This window comes from Nipponia nippon, unplaced genomic scaffold (genome assembly GCF_047370975.1).
Source record: "Nipponia nippon isolate SJK-2023a ecotype South Korea unplaced genomic scaffold, ASM4737097v1 scaffold_4, whole genome shotgun sequence".
Classification (NCBI taxonomy): Eukaryota; Metazoa; Chordata; class Aves; order Pelecaniformes; family Threskiornithidae; genus Nipponia; species Nipponia nippon.
The window spans coordinates 1571717-1594232 of record NW_028262358.1 but is presented as its reverse complement, the minus strand read 5'-3'; the positions used below and the strand labels follow the sequence as shown (position 1 = coordinate 1594232).

At 42.3% G+C, this 22516-nt stretch overlaps 2 protein-coding genes across 4 annotated transcripts in view; both read left to right on the top strand.

The window, feature by feature from the left end:
• Positions 1-10673, top strand: part of PSME4 (proteasome activator subunit 4) — a 68045-nt gene extending 57372 nt beyond the window's left edge. For both annotated transcript variants that reach the window (XM_087773740.1, XM_087773741.1), the window contains 5 exons: positions 796-951; positions 5610-5772; positions 7140-7273; positions 8275-8413; positions 9067-10673. In XM_087773740.1, the coding sequence (XP_087629866.1) occupies positions 796-951; positions 5610-5772; positions 7140-7273; positions 8275-8409 (588 nt within the window). In that variant the 3' untranslated portion in view covers positions 8410-8413; positions 9067-10673. The remainder of the gene's footprint in view (positions 1-795; positions 952-5609; positions 5773-7139; positions 7274-8274; positions 8414-9066) is intronic.
• Positions 10674-10785: 112 nt separating this feature from the next.
• On the top strand, positions 10786-19772 carry GPR75 (G protein-coupled receptor 75). Of its 2 annotated transcripts, XM_087773754.1 has the most exons (3): positions 10786-12399; positions 12923-12985; positions 15127-19772. In XM_087773754.1, exon 3 carries the CDS (start codon positions 16209-16211, stop codon positions 17976-17978), a length of 1770 nt encoding a protein of 589 aa, XP_087629880.1. In that variant the 5' UTR covers positions 10786-12399; positions 12923-12985; positions 15127-16208; the 3' UTR covers positions 17979-19772. The 2 variants fall into 2 exon arrangements, with proteins under 2 accessions (XP_087629880.1, XP_087629881.1); XM_087773755.1 differs by lacking the exons at positions 10786-12399; positions 12923-12985 and having other exon boundaries at positions 13012-15220; positions 15365-19772.
• The last annotated feature ends 2744 nt before the right edge of the window (positions 19773-22516 follow it).

Below are 22516 nucleotides of genomic sequence, written 5' to 3'. Positions count from 1 at the left end.
CTTAGTTCAGCAGTAGATCAATTTAAGCCAAACATATCTCCTCGTGAGCATAACAATTCAAAATCCAGTTTCAAAATGAGTCGTCATATAAAGAACTGCCCTTGAATCTCTGCCTTTTTATAGTTTTACAGTATATTTGTCAACTGCTGCGGCTTTCTGAAAAACAACACAAATAAAAACGCACTTTTGAATTGAATGGTTTGTTCTGCATACAGTTTGTTATGCAAGAAATGCATTTATTTCTCTAGTCGTTCAAGACTGATCTACAGTGGTAAAATTACCTATTGTGAAATGTTGGTGTAAGCTGTACGCACAGCCAAAATAGGAGCTGCAGCGTTGCAAGCCAGGCTGCACCCAGGCCTGATGCTTTCAATGCTTTGGACTTCCATAAGCACGTGAAGATGAAAGTAAAGGAACTTGAAAAAACTTTGCTTTCCAAATCCACTGTATAGAATATATACATATTCAAGCAGAATGGGATTTCTGGTTGATTTGTATCTGCCTCATGACTGATGTCAGAAATTAATCAGGGGAAGAAACTTGCCTACTTTGTCTTTTACAGTACTAGGTATCTGTTAAATAAGTGTGCTTTGGAAGTTAAGCCTGTAATAAATTATTATTTAAAAAATAATTGTGCGTTTTGGAAATTGAAGAGTGTATGAAACAAAAATATTGGAATAAGGGAAGTTATTTGCAGCTGTCCCCAAAAGCTGCTTCTTAAATATTGTTAACTTTACATCAGGTAGCTGCTTTCCTTCACATTCTTCCTTTCTCATTATTTATTTTTACCTGTAGACAGCAAGAAGCAATTCTTGGCATGCTAGGTATACCATACTAACCTACCTCCAGACCATGGTGTTCTACAATCTCTTTATCTTTCTCAACAATGAAGAAGCAGTCAATGACATTAGATGGCTGGTTATAAAACTCCTGGAAGATGAACAGCTTGAGGCAAGTAACACCTTTTCTGAAATGCTTTGTTTCACGTGACCGGTTTCTTGCCCTTGTCAAGTTTTATGAAAAAGCTACCAGTTATAAATGAATACAGCAAGTATTTCTAGCTTAGCATTCTTCCTATTTTGAAAATATAACTAGCTTTATAGGATTTATTTCTTCCATATTCCACTTCTTCTTTTAATATCCTATTCCAGGAAAACGGCTGTTCAGAAAATACTTCATTAGTGATTTTTAAAAGTTCCATTGTTCCTACTTTTTCAATAGAATGGAACGTTGCTTTGTTTCATTTGTGGTTTAAGTACAGCTAAAATAGGGATATTATCATTTTACTATAAATATTAGCATGGATGGTGGTAGAAAATTCAACTTCCAACAAGGTGAAATGCCTTCCTATGTAAAAACTGTATAAAACTACCGTTTATTACTCTATAGGTCTGGCTCCCATTTAATCATATCAGCTTATTAATGACAAAAATACTTTTTTTGTACATCCAGCTCACTAAGGGAGTATTTCTTTAGCTACAAGTAGATTTTTCCTTAGTTTTGTGAAAGATGCCTGCATGATAGGACAGACTTTGTCTCACAGATGCTGTTACTGATGGTGTTACATGATTCAAAAAGATAATAGTTTGTAAGCTTGCTTGTCAGTCTGACAAGTTTTTGTACGTCTCTGAGCTAGCGATACTTCAGCATGTACAAATGGAAGGAGATAAAAATCCAAAATCTTGGCTGTGGTACATGCATACTGTTGAAGATCGGTGTATGAATGCACAGTATGCTCTTAGAAGTGCTACCAGGATCATAAGCTTGTTCTCAGGGGGGTGGCGGGGGGGGAAATGGTGCCTGATGTGAATCATTGAGTTGTGTTTGTCAGGCTTCCAAAAGCTGGGGGGAAAATCACAGACGTATTTTATTCTGTATCACTAATTTACAGAACCGAAGGCTTGCATTAAATGATGTGAATTTCAGTATGTTTGATCATGTTCAAGCACAGTGAAGAATCTTTAGCGTTAACCTCCAGTCTGTTCCATTTACCCTGCACAATCGTTTTCACTGTTTTGTGTGCTGTTGGCAAATATCAATGAAGTCCTTCTTTTGGGTGCTTGGGTGCCTTTCTTCTTTCCAGAAGAGAGAAGATTCTGCAGTGTGATACCCTTCTGCCAAAACAAAAATGCTGGTTTAGGTCTTCCTGAAGCTACATTTAAAAGAGTAGTTATACCTGAGGTGTGAAGCCTGCTTTTGTGAACAGTGAATTGGAAATAATTTGAGTATATAAATTAAAATTTCTGGCTTAAAAGGCTTGACATGACAATCTCTGTAAGTGCACGTAATACTTAAAGAACAGCACTTAGACTACTCGCCCAACCATGCCAATTTCAGTCTTTAAATGAGCCCTCCCATGTCTTTGGTGTCACTGTTCGCTACAGTGAGCTAGAAAGCAAAAGCTGGCAATCCGAGATAAGTTGTTTCCCACACCAGTCGGAACACTTACTTCATGGTCTCATGTCACTTTGAAAAATACCTTTTATTCACTTTAATACAATTTATCTAGTTATTTTAAATGTACAAAAATTATTCTTCTGCACTACAGAGATGCAAATCAAAAAAGCTTATCTATGTTCATAACCACTTACGATAATTTTGTTACCATGGAAGCTTTCGCTTGTCTTTGAAAAGTAATCTTGTTCTTCCTTGGTAATAATTGGCAAGATGCAGTATCTTGCAGAGTAATTCCTATGTATTTTTTTTTTTTAATGCTGGATTTTTAAGATGAGTGCGCTTTCAATAGAATCCCTAGCTTTAACTATTATTTGGTGTCTTTACCCTGTGGAACTGACATTTTTGGATCTTGGATTTAAAGATACATTTACATGAATCTTTTTTTGCTTATTTTGATACAAAAGTGCCGGACTGAATGATCCTGCTCATCTTGTTCTTTGCTTTAATATACAGTTTACACTTCTAATATTGCTAGAATTCTCAAACTTCCTGGTGATCTCATATTTTTTTCATCAAATCATTGCAACAAACCTTGGCAAATGACTACGTCAGATGACCACGCTGGATGTCAAATAGCAATGTGACTGCAATACAAAGTGAACGTGGGTCATACGACAGTCTGTCTTCTATCGAACGCAAATTTCATGCATCCAACTTCAAGCATAGGTCTCTAGGATTGAGGAATGCTGTACTTAAATGGTATTGTGGGAAATTCTCCTCCTCAAAGTCAGAGGAGTCATGGAGCTGATGGAGTACTATGAATGAAAGAGCTAATGTGACCCTGCAGCTGATAAAGGGGAAAGTATACAGTCCTGAAAAATAACGTCTGTGTACAGCAGTATAACCACCATTGAATATCACATCTAATTTTCATGTCATATAGGCAGTTGGAGAGAGCTGCAGGAATGATTTGAGTTTGGGAAAGCACATTTTGCACTGAATTATTCTATTTACTCAGTCAGAAGTAGAGGAAAAGTGAAAAGGACTGTATTCAACTTGGAGCTACGGTTAAAGTGGCAGCCTAGTTAATCTGAAAGCATCTTTCTTGCAGTTTTCTCAGTCATAATTTGATCTAAGAAGCTATCTGGGTAGGTGCTTCATATGTTGATATTTTTATAAATCAGCATGCCGAATACATAGCACTTACGTCTTGACAAATGTTTTTCATATTACACTGCAATGTTACAGTAATGGGAATATCTTCTCTTTGTGTAAGTAGCCCCTTGCAAGTACTGCGCTTAGCTTTTATTGTGCTGTTGAGTGTTTTTGTTCTGATATTGTTAGTTTTGTAGACCTTGGTCAGTCAATTCTGACCAAAAAAAAAAAAGCCCCCAAACGAAACAAACCGTACTTGATTGGAAGAGTATTCCTCTGCTGCTATTCTGCAGGCTTTATATTCTAGAAGTCATCATGTGAGCATGATGATCTGTAAATTATTTCGTGTCAGATGTTGTGATGAATGATTAGCTTGTTAATGTAGGATTGTAAAGGCTTTGCTTCTAGGTGCTTCTTGCACCCAGGTGTTCCTTTTAGTTAGATTATTAATTTAGAAATGGAAGTGGTTTTAATACAACGAATAGTGATGTAAATGAGTACAGTTCACTTGGGAGCTTGCTCACTTTACAGCCAAGCTTCTTTCTATTCTGGGTCTTGCATTAGCACATCATGTTTCATTTAATAGCTTAGCTCTTAAGAGACTCACAAATTGCTGATAAACAATACTGGCAGACTTTCACTTCGTACTTCTTCATGCTGTTAACAAAGTCGATCACGTTTGAATAATATGTTGTAGAAATCTAAATGGAATGAAGTCTCAAGAGCTTATTGTTAACTTACTCCGTTTAATTATTGCAGCACTTGCAGCTATACTTATTGCTTTGTGGAGGTTCAGAACGTTATGTTCAAGGATGTAATTTATTATAATCTGCTGCATTGGATTCAGAGCGTTGGTAGGTGTTTGTACTCCAGATAGACAAATGTTCTGTTTACAGCTACGTGTAACAGTATGTACTTACCAAAAATCTGGCGACTGCTGTCAGCGTTTCAAAAGTTGATTTGGTTTTTCAAGTTTATAGATGTTGAGAGGTTTTTGTCAGCCTGCAGTTACTGAAAGTGGAAGTGAGTTTTGGGGGGACTCCAATTTTAAATATCATCTTACAGTTTTACAACTTTCTTGTTTGGGGAGATTTGAGTAGGTGAGATAAATTAGTAAAACTGATTGTTTATACTTGCTTTTAAAAGCAAGCGATTGAGTTTTATCTCTACTCGTAATCCGCTAACAACGTGTTGTGGCTGTTTGAAAAGGAGATCTGTATTTTGAACGGTTCGGCAATTAGATGAAAATTTTAGTTTTGTTCTTTTGGGTTTCTGTGTTACCAAAGAGAAGAATATTTTTCCAACCTGCAATTGTGGTTTTAAGTCACGTAGCGAAAAGAACTGGTACTCAGGACAACAAAGTAAATAATGCTGGGGCGTTATAGAGCTGAATTGTTGATCATAAACCACTGAAGTTTAGTTGTCATTGCTCATTAATCCAGCATCTGCTGTATCTCTCCAAGCGTTCTTGTGCTACGGGTAGAACAGAATCGTCTTTTTCTCATGAGCACACCTTCTACCTTCTCTTGGAAAGGCTCTTCTGCCTTTGTCAATTCTCGTGTCTCCACGTATATTTGAGGGGGAAAACGAAATGCTTTTGAATAAAGTATACTTTTTTTGCTTGGTAAAACTAATGTTAATCCAGAGACTATTACAAATTTTGTAAAGCAGGTTGATTATTTGAGGTGGGGCATCTTGTTCTCATTTAAAGTCTGTTTTTAAACTTTCTAAAGCTAATCTAGTTTATATATGTCTTGACAATGGAGTTTAATTACATTATTTGCTCAAGTAGCAGGTCACTTCATGACAGATTATGTGAAGGTAGTTCTATATTACAATAGAAATACGTTTATTAATTTGTAAAGAGCAATACAGTAAACTAGTAGTAGTTTATGATCTATGAGATAACGGGATAATATTTTAAAGATTTTTCCTGGGCAGAGTTTGGTAACTTGGCCTAGCTGGACGTGCTTAAAAGGATAGTAATAGTATAAATACCTGCTTCTTGCTATGCTTGCGTGCTTAGTAATTGTGGCATGTGCTATCTCTGCTCCTAGGTGAGAGAAATGGCTGCTACCACGCTAAGTGGTCTGCTACAGTGCAATTTTCTCACGATGGATGGTCCCATGCAGACCCATTTTGAACAGCTGTGCAAGATGAGGTTACCGAAAAAACGAAAGCGAGACCTGGGTTCGGTGGTGGATACAATTCCTTCCGGTGGTAAGAAAATTGCTTCAGAGACTAAAACCATGCATGTCGATAGCAGGTTAGGAAGAAGTAAATATTTTGTGCTACACTTAAATGCTTATTCTGGAAGCACTCCAAATGGAATAGGATTTGTCCTGTGGTTAAGCAGTATTTAGAAAACTAACATATACACTCAGAGAAACATGAGGCCTGTTGCCCATGCAAATGTTTTTCCTTGCGACGCATTCATAAACCATAATGGCGAATCGCTTGTCCTTATGTACCTGATTGTCTATTTCTGTGGACGTAGTGCAGATCCTAAATCCTTGTTAAGTGCTTCGAGAATTTGATGTACAGCATAAATGATGAATAAGGTTACACTACTACCAAAAAAAGCAAATAATGTTTTTTAATGATGTATTCCTACGTGAAACTAATTTGTTACTTTTCCAGAATTAACACTGAAGAGATTTCTCTATTTCCCATATGCACAGTTCACATAGTTAAGAATGCAGATGATGAGGGATGGCTATTTCCTCAGTAAATAAACTTCCTTAGCTGCTACAACATAATTTCACTCCTTAGCCACCTTACCTTCTATTTGTTAGCAGTGTGGGTTTTTATTCTTAAAAAAAAAAAAAGGCCAACACATACACAAAACAGAAAAAAAAAAACAACCAAAAACAACAACAACAAAACAAACAAACAAAAAAAAAAAAACAGAACAAAAAAACCCTTAGTTAACCTTAGCTAGGAGCTTTTGGCTTCTGACCAAACATTTAGTACATCTGAGTCGCATTCAGTTGACCCAGAAGGACTGGGTTTTAATATTGTCAAATAGTTCTGGTATTTGAGAAAACATTCTGAACACAGAAAAAGGGAACAGTGGAGATGTAATTCGTGAGCTATTTACTGAGTAGAGAGAAAGATTCTCTGAGAGAAGGAAGCTCTTTTGAAATGCTTATAAAGTATACAGCAGTTGCAGATTAATTTTTTTACACATTCTGCCGTTGGAAATTAAATACAGAATCATGGAATGAATCTATGATTCTGTGTAAGAAAGCAGAAGCCATTTGGAGATCCATACACTTGTGTGAATTTATTCAGCTACATGGTCTGTAGAACTATCTGGTTTTCTGTAGAAGCTAGAGATCTCTACTGTGGCAGGGTTGGTTTGTTTTTTTAATTCAGGGTCAAAACTCACTCAATATTAGTATCTGTGTTATTCTAATTAGACCACCTCTGTTTAATATATAGGCTCTCTTCAGCCATTCCCATCAGTTAAAAATAGCCTTTTTTCACTGATAACCAGTTTTAAGTTTGGCTGTGTCATTGAGGGGAATGTCTTGGACAAGATAGTTGCACCTTGCCAAATGTAAATTAATACCCTGTAATTGCAGACCTGGTTAAACGCCACGCTGGTGTGCTAGGACTTAGCGCGTGTATTTTGTCAAGTCCGTATGATGTACCCACCTGGATGCCACAGCTTTTGATGGATCTCAGTGCCCATCTTAATGATCCCCAGCCTATCGAGGTAAAAATACTTATCTCATTTTTCTATTCAATATAACACATCTAAAATACGCTTGACTCATTCTTAGTTCCGCTTTCCTAGGGAAAAATAAGAACCTATTCAGAAACTTAGTTTCTGCTGCTATTTATTAAATGGTTCCAAATATGTTTTAAGTGATGGACTGCTTTTAAGTATTTTTTGTAGAAGTTCTGTTCTTGCTTTCAAATTTAAAGCATAAACTGAAAGCTTGCAAGAACTGTATCTATTAGGAGGAAATAGTTTTTTAATTCAAAATGCTACTTTTGTGCATGCTAGTCTAGAAAATATCAACCCGAACCAAAAAATAATCCTCTGAAATTTTTAAAACAAGGTTTTATAAGCAGCCCTAGAAACACATTTTTAATGAAATAATTACCTTTAACTCTATTTTTTTTTTTTTGCCCTGTCTATTCGGTTTTGTTGACCTTTGCTGTTTTAACCAGAGTAGTGAGCTTATGGCTGAAGAATTCCTTAGATTTAACAAACTTTGCTATGGTGTGCTTTACTGAATCAAGACGCTGAACTGATTGGACTTTTATTAATTTAATAATAATCTTAATTATTTGAATAACAGAAGATAGTTTTCCTCTGATTTGTTTTTTCTGTGTGCTCTAAGCAATTCATCAGTGCTTTCTCATGTTTTGAGACCCAAACCATTGGTTTGAAATACCCAAGGAAAAGGAAGAGGGGGGAAAAGCATTTCGCATATAATGTATAAGAATCTATTAATTTTTTTCAAACTCAAAATTGTAGGTCAGAGAATACTTTTTATAAGGATGTTGGAGTCGTGACACTGGTCAAAAGACTAACTAGAACTGTAAAAATTAAAATACTGGGGAACTGGGCTGAATTCCTCAGAGCCCTTCTAACCTTTGTAACTGGTCAAACGCTTTGCTCCACTCAGCAGTTATTTTTGTTGGATTCAACGTTTGTTTTGTCATGGAGCTCAAATCCATAACTGATACTGATTGTCTGTCATGCAGATGACTGTGAAAAAAACGCTGTCAAATTTCCGGAGGACCCATCACGACAACTGGCAGGAGCATAAACAGCAGTTCACGGATGACCAGCTACTAGTGCTTACTGACCTCTTGGTTTCACCATGCTATTATGCATAGAGAGGTAAGATTACTTGTTTTGACATAAACTGACAGAAACATCAGTCTTAGGAAATCAACTCTAGCTCTCCAGCCTAACATGGGGTAGGGAGGAATCCCTAAACCGCAGGGAGAATTCAGTCCCTTGCACCCCCAGCGGTCTGTTCGGGATCAGATTTATTTTGGTGAAATATTGTCTGTCGTCTTATGTGTTCCTGTATTACACTAGTGTTTTGCTAAGACACTCAACACTTGTTTTCTTGAATATTGATGTTCCTTTTCTCCATTTTCTGCCAGTTGGCTGCCTTTTAAATGCCTGGCAGTTTCACGAAAGGCAAGGTACTTGCTGCCTTGTACTGCTGATGCCTCTGAGGACTTTAGCCTTCCACCCAGTCCAGTAGATCATCTACATCTCATGATGGGGAATGACTGCTGCCAAACTGTTTCCTCTTCCACATTGTGGCTTTGCTGCCAGGTCTCTTCACACAGGCACGTCCCCAAAGAATGAATCCATTCCTGGAGTTTCTCTTTGTTATGCTACAAGATTCTGATCTCTATTGTATTGTGATGTTTTGTGACAGTATTCCAAGAGAAGTTTTAATTGATATTTTCATTTTGTTCTGAGGCAGTAATCCTGTTTTGAATTTTTGTTTTGAATTCTTTCTTCTTTCTTTTCAGGTTTCTCCTGGAAAAATGAGGATGTAGGAACCTTTCTGTGAAATAAAGGAAACTCAAAGAAATTTATCATGTAGAGAATTTTGTGTTGGAAATCCTGATGCCTAATCAAAACCACTTTTAACTACAAACATAAAGACCTGGTTCTATTCAAAAAGAATTTCACCTCCCCAGGGAGCAGCTGTGGGAGCCCCACAGTCTCCTTCTAACTGCGCTCGCAGAGCCTGATCGTGAGTTTATTACAAGACCCTTGTCATTGGCCTACGTTACACATCAGTCTCATTTCTCCTTTCCTGCACACGGGGACTTACACTGCGCATTTCTTACCCTCTTTTTCTGACCCTTCTTCCCAGCTGTTTCCAACTTCAAAGATACACAGAACCAGAGAGTGCTGCAAACCAGAATATTGTCAGAGAAGCTCTCCAATTCTGTTGATGCAACTTCTTACCTAGTGAGCGTACAATACCAGGAACCTATCTTTCTCAGAGTTTATTTTTCACTACTTGGATTGGAGTGCCCATCAGGTGCTGGGCTCTGTATCATTCAGTCCACCTCAGGGCAGGATTGCCTTTTTGTATCTTCCTTGTCAAAATGTAAATAGCTGATCTTCTCTGTGCGGTATAGATGATGGCAGGATGAAACGTGGGGAGTGAAAGCTCTTACTGCCTGGCCAGGTCTTCATAGATAGCTCGACCACGCGTGGAATAAAAATCTATGATTATCTGTGTATCTTTAAGGGTGAAAGACTATGGGTGTTTCCACGTAATTAGAGCCCACAGATAGGAAATTACGGACTATCACGTGATGGTTGAATTCACAGAATGAAATGTATGCACAGTGTGAAAAAGCACTGAATGGCTGACTATTTTAACAGCGTATTCTCATAAAGATTGTCACTGTTTGAGCAAGCATATCTTGTTCGAAGATTGTGGAAGCTCTGTATTTTTTTGCCTGCAGCTTTGTTCAGAGACTGATATCTATTGGCTATTTAACAACATGTTTAATATGTGTTATAGTTGTAAAAGACTGTATAAATTGTAGAGGCATTGCATTGACAAAACATTGTACAGTTTGCAACCTTTTACATAACACCATTGTGAGATTAATTTGTAAAGATTCATACTTAGATGTTAATACGGTAGTAGTTCTGGCTTTTGTATCGAATCAAATGCCATTATTAGTTTTTTAAATTATTTTCTTTAACAGAATATCTCTTCATGTCTGAAAGGCAGAGATTTTGTTTTGGTTTTCTTGTATCTCATTATTACTATGTCTCATTCGGATTTTAATGCAACACTTGTGGCCATCTCTAAATGCTGACATCACATATCCTGGTGTGATGAGCTCACAGAATGTGAGGTACGTTGAAATAATTCATCAACCGGTGTGTGTTTCAACTTTCATGCGGCCCTACAGGAGCGCTGAGACATTTCGAGTGATCTACCTGCTGAGTGTGTGACTCTTTCCAGACTTGAAAGCACAGCGGTGTTCCTGGTGCAGTATTTAATGAGTGTCAGCACCCAGATGTAACCACTGTATAGCGTAGTGCCAAAATTATTATTTCGATTGTGTACGTAGTTTAAGACCCAATAAATGGACTGTTTGTAACATCTGCGGGTTTTGTATTTCTAAAGCGGAAATTTCTTATTTTCAGACTATAACTTGAGGTTGTTTACTGAGCTTTTTCTATGAGATGTGTTTACTGTGGGATTTAGTGGTGAGTTAAGGCAACATTAAGGATTAATTAAAGATCTAGTTCTAATGGTTGGGAAACTAGCTTTTATATTTACATAAAAATATCTTGTACCTGGTGAGGCTTGCCACAAAACTTATTAACTTCTGAGAAGTACACTTAAAATTGGAGAAACTAGCTTGGAGTGGAGGGGGTTTTTGCTGATAGAATTTAAAAAAAAAAAAACCTTTAAAAGTAATGGAAACTATTTGCTGCAGAGGATCATCTTTATGTGTTGGCTGATTAACTGGTGGAGCAGATATTACACGTGCCGTTTTGCCTACACTGAGGGCAGCTAACTATAGGATCCAGCTCTCCTGCTTTTTACTGTAGTTGGGAGTTTCTTTTCTTACATATCGATAGTCAAAGTGTAGCTGGAATTGGTTGCAATGCTGAGGATCCAGTGCTCTGGAGAGCATCGTTCTGCAGTCAGAGCTATGATGGCAAATAAGTAGGTGGTATTAATTCACAATAGCTGTTTATAAATCAGCAATAAATTACTGGTTTCAAACAGATCTCCCAGAAAATAGAGTACCTATTCAAAGTACAGTTCTATAGGATAAAATATACTTACAGTAGTGTGAACTAACTTGTACTAATTGACTTTTTGTGGGTGAAAGATTAAGTCTCCTATTCTGAGAATGTAGGAACAATTTTGAGTTCTTCATCAAATACCGTAACTCCATTGCTACTTTTATTCCCAAACTTTCCCTAAGCAATATACACATGTAATGAGTTCTGAGCTTTCCGTCACTCTCATGTCTTATGCTGTCTCTTCCCTAAAGCCTTAGAGAGGAAAGAACTGCAATACCTCAGTCTGGAGAGGGAGACGTTTCTAGTGTGCGAAGAGAGAATTTTTCTCCTTGGAAAAATACCTTGGAGATGGTCTGGTAGCCTTGACAGCCTTAGTGACCACGCGTCAGCCTGCACAAGTCATCTCAGTGACCACCGCTGTCTGAAGCACCAAAGAGCGGCAATGATGTAAGGCAGAATCCATTTGTCGGGTGTGGTTTGGGTTTTTGTTTCCTCTCGAGTTGCAGTGACTTACTGCTTAGTGACTGTCTTGCTAGAGTATTAAGTGGAGTGATCTCCCCTATTTCCATAAGCAAGTGGGTATGTTTGTCATGTGACAACCTGCTGAAATCACAGCAGAGACATGATGCTTATTTTGATAAAAATGTCTAAGAAAATGATCAAGTAGGCGAATAAGGCTTTAACTTGTGCTTTTGGATGGCACCGCAGACTCGGCGTTGGTGGATTGTGTTAACAACAAGTTGAGCTCATCTGTATATGGATTTTTCTTAAAATGAAAGAGGAAAAGGTATGAAGGTCATTTACTTCTGATACAGTATATTACGACTGTATTCCTTTTATGTCCAGATATCTGCCCTCTCATGCTTTTTCCTTCTTTACCAGGCTGCTGTGAGTGCTGTGCCTGGTACACATGGATGATGTCTCCTGCCAGGTTTTCACAGTCAAGCATCCCCAGCATCCCACACCCTGTTCAGTCTCGCACTTTCTTCCACAGCTTCAGACTATCTGGAATCCTGCAGCAGAGACTCCAGCTTCCTTTTCTGCTGTGCTGTGGAAAACACAATAATCTGGTAAGATGTAAAAGGGAAAAAAAACCCAACAACTTATCAGTAGAAAGCTTTGCTGGTCATTGTCCTTGGAAGATTTTAACTTTAACGCTGCTGTGACTTACCAGCTAAGTTGTTTTACACTCTCACTGGCACTGTGCAGTAACTGGAAGGCAACTTCTGTGGATTTCCCCGTCACAAAATACTCGCTGTACGTAGTCACGTTGCTGCACAGGCTCTGGAGGAGGGGATTTCCAATAAGAGGGGGGGAATTTCACCTGAACCTGATCCAGACTTCCAGGTTGTCTGCACGCTGGAGGTAACCGTGCTCCAGGGAGGATGGTTAATCCAACCAGGTGCCTGGGGCACTAGGGCAGCAGTAATTTCACGGTCCTACTGCAAGGAATTGGAGGTTTGATTACAGAAGAAAATTAAACGGTGTGGAAGATGAAGAATATTGCTAAGCTGTTTAAGGCAACGCACACCAATTACAAGCAAATGGTAATTGGTTTGCACTGAGGGGTTTTTTTTCTCTCTTGGTCAACAGGTGCTTCTCCAGAGCTATTAAGGGATTTAGAAGGGAAAGTCCATGAGGTGAGAGGAAAAAAAGGTTAGTATTCTCTCCCTGGGAAGGAGAGTGACTCTTAGTAAACTAGTCTTGAATCAAGAGTTCTCGTAGCACAAAGAAAAGCTTAGACTGTTGCCTACAAAGATCATTAACAAAACTATCTTTGATTTCTGATGGATTAGAGCACAGCGCTTAGAGGAATTAGCTGCATCCTAATGAGGCAAACTTTTTCAAAGGGCGAAAAGGAGAGGGAGCCTTGCCGGCCACGATCCTTTCCTAATTCCAGATTAAATGGCTTTTTCCACACAAGGCTTGTGGAAGTTCAGCCTGCTTTCCCTGCTTGGGCTCTTGGCACCCTCACTGCTGCAAGTATTTTGTAGAAATTACCTGAGCAGGTCTTGCTGCTAGGGATGGAGCTGGACACCCACTTCCCTGGGGAATAGTGAGGGGAAATATGAGATGCAATCGTTTCTGATTGGCATACTTCAGACAAGCAGCAGTAAACCTAATAAATCTGTTTTAGCAATAAGTGCAGTCAGATTAGCAATCAGTCTAGGTAGAAGCCTAGGTGAGTTTACCCAGAAAGGGTTCTGTTAAGGGTTTCGGTTAAAAGCTTTTCTTTATTCTCTCTTGGCTTTTAGTTCTATTTTTCTGGGTTAATTTCCCCTTTTATTATTCCAGCTTTTTTCCCCTACAACTCTTTTGTTAAAATCAGAAGGTACTGTTACTGGGCTGACATGGCAGCAGGTTTCCACAATTAAAAGTAATTTCCAGTTTCTTGTGACAAATATCTGCAAAACTTGACGCTGCTGTAAAAAATTATGTTTGCACATAATTAGTTCTAAAATATTTAACTCTGTGTAAGGCCCAAGTCTTACAGTTTGACTCCTAAATCCATTTCTCAGCATCTCGGGTAGGGGTTTCAAAAGCACATAAGAGATTAGAGTTTCAGTCTCTAAAAACAATCCCATTAGGCCTGTGCAGCCTTATTCCTGTACGTGTGCTTCCACCTGCTCGGCTAGTAACTACGGGACATTAAGAAGTCTTACCTGTGGTCATCCAAGGCTGAGCATTTGGCCAAATAACACCTGGAATTACGTAGACCTTCCCAACTTTTTAAAGGATTCTTGTTTTGCAAAACGTGTTCCTACTCCTGTGTTTTTGGTAAGTGACACCACAGAAATTCTCATAGCCTAACTAAGGTCAGTTTTTATGCAGTGTCGTGCTTACAACCGAAGTGCGGTGCATTACCTGCTCTGAAAGGACGTGGACATGGTGTGCACATTGGTTTCACGTGAAGAGAACAATCATCGCTCTTTGCTCAGCATTAATCCCTTTGAAGTAATTCATTCTTGCATTAGGCTGGTATTTTGTCCTGTTTAATCACGCAGTTCAGCGTGCTCTGATATTTCTAAATAAGAAAATTCAAGGAGGGAGATCCCAGTTTGTCAATGAAGAAACAACTCATACTCAATAGGGCCAGGATTCACCCACAGAATTCAAATTAACCACGACTTGGAGAACAAAAATAGAAGGAAGAGTGGAAATAAAAGCAATAGCTGAGCTGAGAGAGAACATAGCTCGAAGCCACAGGAAACCATGGACATCATGTTTTTGGTTTTTGGACCTTCTCCCTCCTGTATGCAACTAGTTTAAGAACAAAACCAAGGCCAAACACACCTGACGTAGGTGCCCAGGCTGCAAGGCACTGTTGCAGCCTGCTCCGATGGCTGCCGGCATTTCCCTGCCACAGACCCTGACGACAAATCCGGACCGATTGCCAGCTGGAAGCGTTTAGCGGGCAAGGCTCCTAGGTTGGGCTCCTGTTGTGAGTCATAGGCTTACTAAAAAAATTGCTCTGTTTCAGAAAGAAAGGCGTTGAAAAATAAACGAGCAAGTAGCACTGACAAGCTTTCAGATGTCAACCTAGGACTCTTGTCGCTGTCTTGATGCTTCTACAAAGCACCACTCTGCCTTCCACATGGTTGCTGCGAGTGTAGGGGTAGATTATTAAGATGCTATAGAGATGAATGTGTGTGTATATATGTAATGATTATATGTAGAAATGTACAGCATAAGACAAGTGCCCATGCATAAGTCAGAAGTACTGGGTCTGCTGTATTTTCATAGCGCTTTTGCACCTTGCCTGGCTGGACTTTCATCTTTTCCAACTGCATTTCCAGGGCCTGACGTGGAGGTCCTCGGTTGTGTCTGCCTGTGACAGCCTGTGCTGCCTCGGAGAACGTGTGCTGAGCGTTTCCTCATCATCAAGCCCATGTAAGCATTTCAAAATGATCCCTTTAAGTGCTCGGACATCCAACACTTCCTCACTTTAAATGACAACTACTGTATTTGTGATAGTGGTAGTTGGCAGTAAACAGTTAAATAATACTGATTATTTTTCCCCCTATGGGAACACAGGAGATCCTTTGCCTTGGATCCTGTGCTTCTGGGTGCAGACAACCAAAGAAAAAAGGGCTTCCTTACATGGGAAAGCAATACCCAAGTGCAAGCAGGGGAAGACGCAGTGTGCAGAACCCTGCCTTGAGTGTTGATGATCATCAGGTTTTGGTTTGAGGCAGGTGTTTTGTTGGTGTTAAGTCATCACGGAGGGACCTCCAAGCCTCGAGTGTGATGTGACTTGCAGCAAAACCTCCTCTCACTTCTCTGCATCATGGAAGCTGCAGGGGTGAGCCTCTGGAGCGGCCCTGGCCACGCAGCCAGCTTTGCCCTGCCTGGCCCTGGGCTGGTGCTGCGGGTGCCCCAGGGAGGAGAAAGGGCTCGGGATGGTGCCGGACAGGGCCTGGGACACTCTGACAGCTGCTGGAAGTTAATGGGGAGAGACTTGCTGTAGCTGTAGGGAGGAACGGATCAAAACCAAAGTCGATGTTGCTACAGCGCCTTGCATCAAAGCGGCCGCTGAAGTCGGGGTTTGTGCTGCTACTGGCAGCGCAGGTGCAGCCCCGGGGGCGCTTTGGGAAGCCGCGGGTGCCTGCACCTCTTCCGCGGGCCGCTCTCGCCTGCAGGCCGCGCCGGAGCTGCGTGCGGGGGGGCGCGGTCCGGCCCGGCGGGAGCCGGGGCGCCGGGCTCTGCGTGTGCGCGGCGGGCCCCGGCCCCGCAGCCGCACCTCGGCCCTCGCTTCAGCCGCCGGCGCCGCGGCGGAGGCAGCGGGGCGGGAGGCGCCCGCGGGGCCCCGGCGCCCAGCGGGGAAGGGCCCGCGGCCGGGGCCGGGCGCGGCGGGCGCCATGGCGGGGCGGGCGGCGCCATGGCGGGGGCAGCCCTGAGGGAGCGGCGGCGGCGGCGCGGCCCTGTGCGTGCTGCGGGGCGGCGGGCGGGCCGCCCCCGCCGCGGGACCGCCTCGGCCGCGGCCGCGGCGAGGCGGCGGGCGGAGATGAACGCGTCGGGGCGGCTGCCGGCGGGGGGCGAGGAGGAGCCCCCCGGCGCCTCGCTGGCGCCGCTGCTGCCGCTGGGCGGGAACGGCAGCGCGGGCGGCGGCCCCGGGGAGCTGCGGGAGGGGACCCACGCCGCCACCCTGGCGGCCTGCGCCTCCCTGCTGGCCCTCGTCTTCTGCCTGGGCTCCTACGGCAACCTCATCGTCCTCCTGTCCTTCTTCGACCCGGCCCTGCGGAAATTCAGGACCAACTTCGACTTCATGATCCTCAACCTCTCCTTCTGCGACCTCTTCATCTGCGGGGTGGCCGCCCCTATGTTTGCCTTCGTCCTCTTCTTTGACTCGGCCCGAGGCATCCCTGCCGCCTTCTGCTTCACCTTCCACCTCACCAGCTCCGGCTTCATCATCATGTCGCTCAAGACGGTGGCGGTCATCGCCCTGCACCGGCTGCGCATGGTGCTGGGGAAGCAGCCGCACCGCGCCGCCTCCTTCCCCTGCACCCTCCTCCTCACCCTGCTCTTGTGGGCCACCAGCTTCACCCTGGCCACCCTGGCCACCCTGAAAACCCGCGGCTCCCGCCTCTGCCTGCCCATGTCCAGCTTCGCCAGCGGCGAGGGGAAGATCATCCTCTACCTCTATGTCACCGACTTCATCTGCTGCGTGGCCGTGGTGTCCGTCTCCTACATCATGATCGCCCAGGCCCTGCGGAGGAACGCCCAGGTGAGGAAGTGCCCGCCCGTGGTGGCCATGGACACCTCGAGACCGCAGCCCTTTGTGGGGCCCCCGGCCACCGGGGCCGGGGAGGGCGTGCAGAGCACCATGCCTGCCTTGTACAGGAACCAGAACTACAGCAAGCCACAGCACGTCCAGACGCACGGCTACACCAAGCACCTTGGCCAGCTGCCGGCCACCGCTGCCGGCCGGCTCCAGCTGGTGTCGGCGGTCAACCTCTCCACGGCCAAAGACTCCAGGGCGGTGGTGACGTGCGTTGTCATTGTGCTCTCTGTCTTGGTTTGCTGCCTGCCCCTGGGCATCTCCTTGGTGCAGGACATGCTGTCTAGTAGCGGTGGCTTTGTTCTCTACCAGTTCGAGCTGTGTGGATTTACCCTCATTTTTTTCAAATCTGGATTAAATCCTTTTATATATTCCCGCAACAGTGCCGGACTTAGGAGGCGCGTCCTCTGGTGCCTGCAGTACGTAGCCCTTGTCTTTTTCTGCTGCAAGCAGAAGACAAGGCTTCGGGCCATGGGCAAAGGCAGCCTGGAAGTCAACAGGAACAAGTCATCCCACCACGAGACCAATTCAGCGTACATGTTGTCTCCAAAACCTCAGAAAAAATTTGTGGACCAAGCCTGTGGTCCTAGTCACTCCAAGGAAAGCGTGCTGAGTCCCAAGGCTTCCGTCGGGCACCAGCACTATGCACAGAGCAGCTCAACCCCCATGAACACCCGAATCGAGCCCTATTACAGTATCTATAACAGCAGCCCTTCCCAGGAAGCGAGCACCCCAAACAGCTTACAGCCGGTGAACTCGACTTTCGGCTTTGCCAAATCTTACATTGCCATGCACTATCACACCACCAACGACTTGGGGCGAGACTGTGACAGTGCGTCGACTAAGCAGATACCGGTGCCCTCGGTGTAACCTTAGGAAAGGGTTCTGATCTAGCTGATCCAGTGGGTCCCCTTCTTTGCTTTCCGTAATGATTATTCTGAACTCGATATAGTACTGCTGCTAATTAAGAAAAATGCCACTAATGTTAATATCCAGCTATTTGCGTTTGAAGTGAATACTAGGATATTACTTCCGTGAGGCTTTCTTGAATTTCTGCAGGAAGTCAAAAAGGGCGGTATTTTAGATTTGTATTCGGAATTGCTACATGAGGGTGTTTTTGTTACTAAATTTTACCACTGGACAAGTAAAAAAAATAAGCGCTGTAACTACGTGATTCCTTCTATCACGAGGCAGAATATCACAGAGAGCAGTGTGAGGCTGCACCAGAAGTATTACCTGTTCAATTGCATACTTGCCTTATTTTCCAGAAGGAAGAATTGGGAGGATGCTTGGTATTACGGTACTGAAGTTTAAACTCTTCCCATTGCAGAAGGTCGAAAGAATCAGTGGTATTTTGTTGTAGCAAGCGTCAGTAACAACAAAAGTCCTTTCTGTCCGCAGGGTGAAATCCTGGTTCTGTTGAGGTAAACGGCAAAATCCATGAACTTCAGTGGAAGTTCAGGATTTCAGTCTCGGCTTTCTAAAGCAGGACAAGGCGTTTTACAAACAGCGTTATATTGCCGCTGGGGAAGAGGGACTTTTGAGAAGTGGCGTGGCACTGTAATAAACCTCTGAAGTACATATGTATTAATTTCTGCCGTACGTTTATTTTAAGGATCGGTGGTATTATGTATCCCAAAATAATATATTTGGAGAAGTATTTTATATCTGATAGAAATAACTGTGCAATACCTAATTATAGGTTTTACTTGAGGATAAAGATGAATATTGCAATATTATAGGACTGGTACACTATAAGCAATGCAGTCACCTCTGGAATTTTCTAATTCGTAAAATGTTACGCAAAGAGTAGCGTTGCCGGTTGCTTTTTTGTCTATGCCTTTGTACAAAAGTGGGAATTGGGGGGATTCGGCTGTGATATTCCTGACAGGTAAAACTGACAGCTATTAATATTTTTAAAAACAAAATGACCACGTGACAAGATGACTACAAGCTTTTGAGGTTTCCTTAAGAGGTCTAACATCAGTTTGATTTAAAGATTAATAATCTGTCTACTCGTAAACTTTATCTGTTGGTCTACACAGTGAGCAAATAACAGAAGTTAAATATTTTTTTTTTATAAATCCGACCGTTTGTGTTGTGTCACGTGTTGTGGGAATTCCTTACGAAACGGAATGATTTGGAGGCATTTAAATTCCTGACACTTTTATCGCTTTAACCAGCCAGATCTGTTCAAAACAAGCAATCACCTTTCAACTTCTGTGGACTTCAGCAGAGCCTTAGTATCTCCGAAATAATCGTGCCACAGACTTTTGGTGCCTCGTTATAGGAAAATGCCACATCTTTAGCAAAATTACAGTGATGGAAAGACAGTTTGTTATTTTAGAAACAAAAACCATTTACATCATTGCCGTGTGTGAATTGTTGTTGGTTTAGGCTGTTTGTTAACTGAACTATTTTCGAGATTTTCCTGGAAGACTATTACATTATGAACACTGTTCTTTGTTTAATGCTCTGAATTTTAATTAATTTTGAATAATTCAAGACAGCTTTCTTGCAATAAAATGGATGTGAACAACTTTCTAATACAAATGTAAAATTGAAATTATTTCCATAAGTCTTTTCTCTCTGCTCAGACATTTTTCTCTATAAACGAATAACATGGTTCTTTCTAAAGTAATTATAAAAGATAACTAAAAGATCTGTCTTGTTTGGTTTTTCTGTCTTTGTGTTTCTGGTTAGTACAAAGCGTATTCATTTGGAGGGAAAAAAATACGTGGGATCCTGTCACTTTGTCTCAAATTAGACGTTCTTAGCAGCAATTACAGTTTCAGATTGTGCGGAGTACAGGGCAGGACCCCGAAAGTGGTTGCGAGGTGGGGTCCTGTACGTACTTTAAGGGAGCTGAAGACATGCATTAAGACTGGTTTTAGCATTAGGCATTTTTGGGGTTTGCTGCACGTACGTACGACTCCTACTGTGCTTTTGGTTTGGATCACGTGAACTTCATCACGTGACAGAAGATAAAATCCCTCGCACGTTACTCATAAAAGTAATTTGCATGGAATATTCGTGTGGGCGTAAAGCAAGAAGGGTGCAGCTTTAGGATAGAAGAAGGTTTTATTGTCTTTATGCGATGTATTATTAAGACAAAAGAACTGAAGTCCCTTCAAAGCTTTGTAATATCGCTCTTCTGGTAACTCCTGGTGCCAGCTTGTATTCTTAATACAACCGATGTGTTAGTATGTTTATAGTGTCAGATAGGAAAGTGCAACACCTTTTAATCTACAGTGGGAACAAAAATCTGATTTAAGTTGTCAGGTGTACTCAATAATTGTTTTGGGGAAGGTTTATGGATGTAGTAAATAGAGATGGGATTTTGAAAATATGTAGGTACAGTTTATTTGAAGTGACTCATAAACTGAAGTCATCAGTTACCGTATGATAAAGTCATTGGTTTAGACTCTTCTCGAGTATAACTTTTTTCTTTTTTCCTTGAGCCCCCTTGTTGCATCAGAACCCTCGTCTGCTGAGCACAGAACCAGTAAAGCGTGACTGCGAGGTTAAAAAAGGCAGCCATCTAACTGAGAGGGGAAGCAACAGAGAGCTGGAGGAAGGAGGTGGAAAACGTGTGTGAAGAGAGGAGATGGGTAAGAGAGTCAGCAAGAGAAGTATGTGAATACCGAATGGTTTGGAAGAAGTAGGTCTGTCGTTCGTGCAGTCCGTAACACAAGAAAGCATTTCGTGAATATGAAAGGTGGCAAATCCAAGACTCGTAAAGTGCTGCACTTCCCTTGCTGCCTGTACATACGCTGTGGACCTCATCGCCGCAGAACTGGTTAGAAAAAAACAGGGAGGTTTAACATGTGGGTAATACGATTATCAGGAGCCCGACAGTTAACGCCAACGTGCTTTGGAATATATGTCAAATTTTATACTCCAGGAATTGAACCAATACTGGGTTTCTGGGGTTAGGATGAACCCATCGTGGTGGACCAGGTTACCCAGTGTATGTTTTCAGTGTGCTTTGCAGCTGCTTTTGAAGTTGCCGGTGTTGGCTGCTGTCACGATATTTGGCCCAAGGATTGGTTAGGCTTTATTATTGAAAACCTGTGTTTGCGGTGTTAGGTGTCCTACTACCAGTTTGACCAGGGTGGCTTATGAAATAAGGAGCGGCCTCAAAGAAAGCATAAAGAAGCTCATTAGAAAAACAGCTGATTAATTACTTGGGGCTGATCTCACCAACAAGTGGCTTCTGGTTGTTTACATGAACAAAAACATTTGAAAGATTTTATAATTCACAGTCTTTTTAAGTCATAGATCGTGCTTTAGGGTGATAAGAGTTGACTTTTTCAGCTGGTGGCCTGCAGTATTGTATTTTTTATCCTTTTTGTATAAAACCTAAAAGCTGCTGATGCCAAACAATTTTAAACAATATCTACGCAACCTCAAAAAGTTGCTAAAGAACGTTCAACAGTTGGGTGCCACCTCAGAACGTTTTAGGCTAGGGATTAGAGAGATTTCTGTCTGGCGGCACGCGTTTTCCTCTAAGTCACAGAGCCAGTCTGCCTTAGCAGTAAGGCTGCAACGAGCTGGGGAGGGCAAGATGCAAAAATTGGACAGATGACAGTCGAGAAGGATCAGTGCCTAATAATTTTGTGGTGTCTTACGGTATGTATGGTTTAGGTATGTAATTTGTCACTTGTTAGGAAAGCTGTGAAAATTATCCCCCATATAATCTTCAGTACCCCTCCACCTGCAGCACAGGGAATAAAAAGTCAAGGGACTTCTGAACGGCGAGGGTTGTGCTTACCTGCACCGTTACCTCTTCACCTTCTTCCACGAGGTAGCGAAGCAGGGCTGCAGAGAGCAACGTGAGATGTTCACGATGGAAACGGAAGGCAGGTGGTGTAATATCTTAAAACAGTAGAACAGTCTTGCAGGGATTAAGGTGGAGCCCTATGGACATTTTCTAGGTTTGCCTTCTGTCTGGTTTGGTTTTTTTTTTTTCCCCCCCGATTTTTTTCTAAGTATTCACGCGGTGTGTGTTTGCACCGACGCCACGGGTGGATGGAGGATTGCATAAATGGGCCTGCCACTGAGCACTGGTAAGCAATTCTGCTCGTGCTGCACATACCAGGAGAAAAGGTGCCAGCTCTCTCTTTCACCAGTTAGCCGGCTGACAGCAATTTAAAGAACAGGAGAATGATTCTGTTTTCACAACAGTCGGCGTACAACTCCTCATGCTTGCTGAGGAAAGGTGAGTTTGCACAGAGTACAAAGAGATCTCTCCGTAAATGGAGGTGGCAGAGGAGGGTAAGTCCTACTCTGCTGCTCGTAATTTGCACGGGTGGAAAACTGGGGAATCGGCACCACGGGACGAAGGGGAAGGAGGCAATTTCAAAGCACCAGTTTGTGAGCACTGGTTCTGTCCTGCGGCGCGGTTG

Coding starts and splice junctions, on each gene's coding strand:
- GPR75 (XM_087773754.1), top strand. CDS start 16,209: ATGGCGGGGGCAGCCCTGAGGGAGCGGCGGCGGCGGCGCGGCCCTGTG.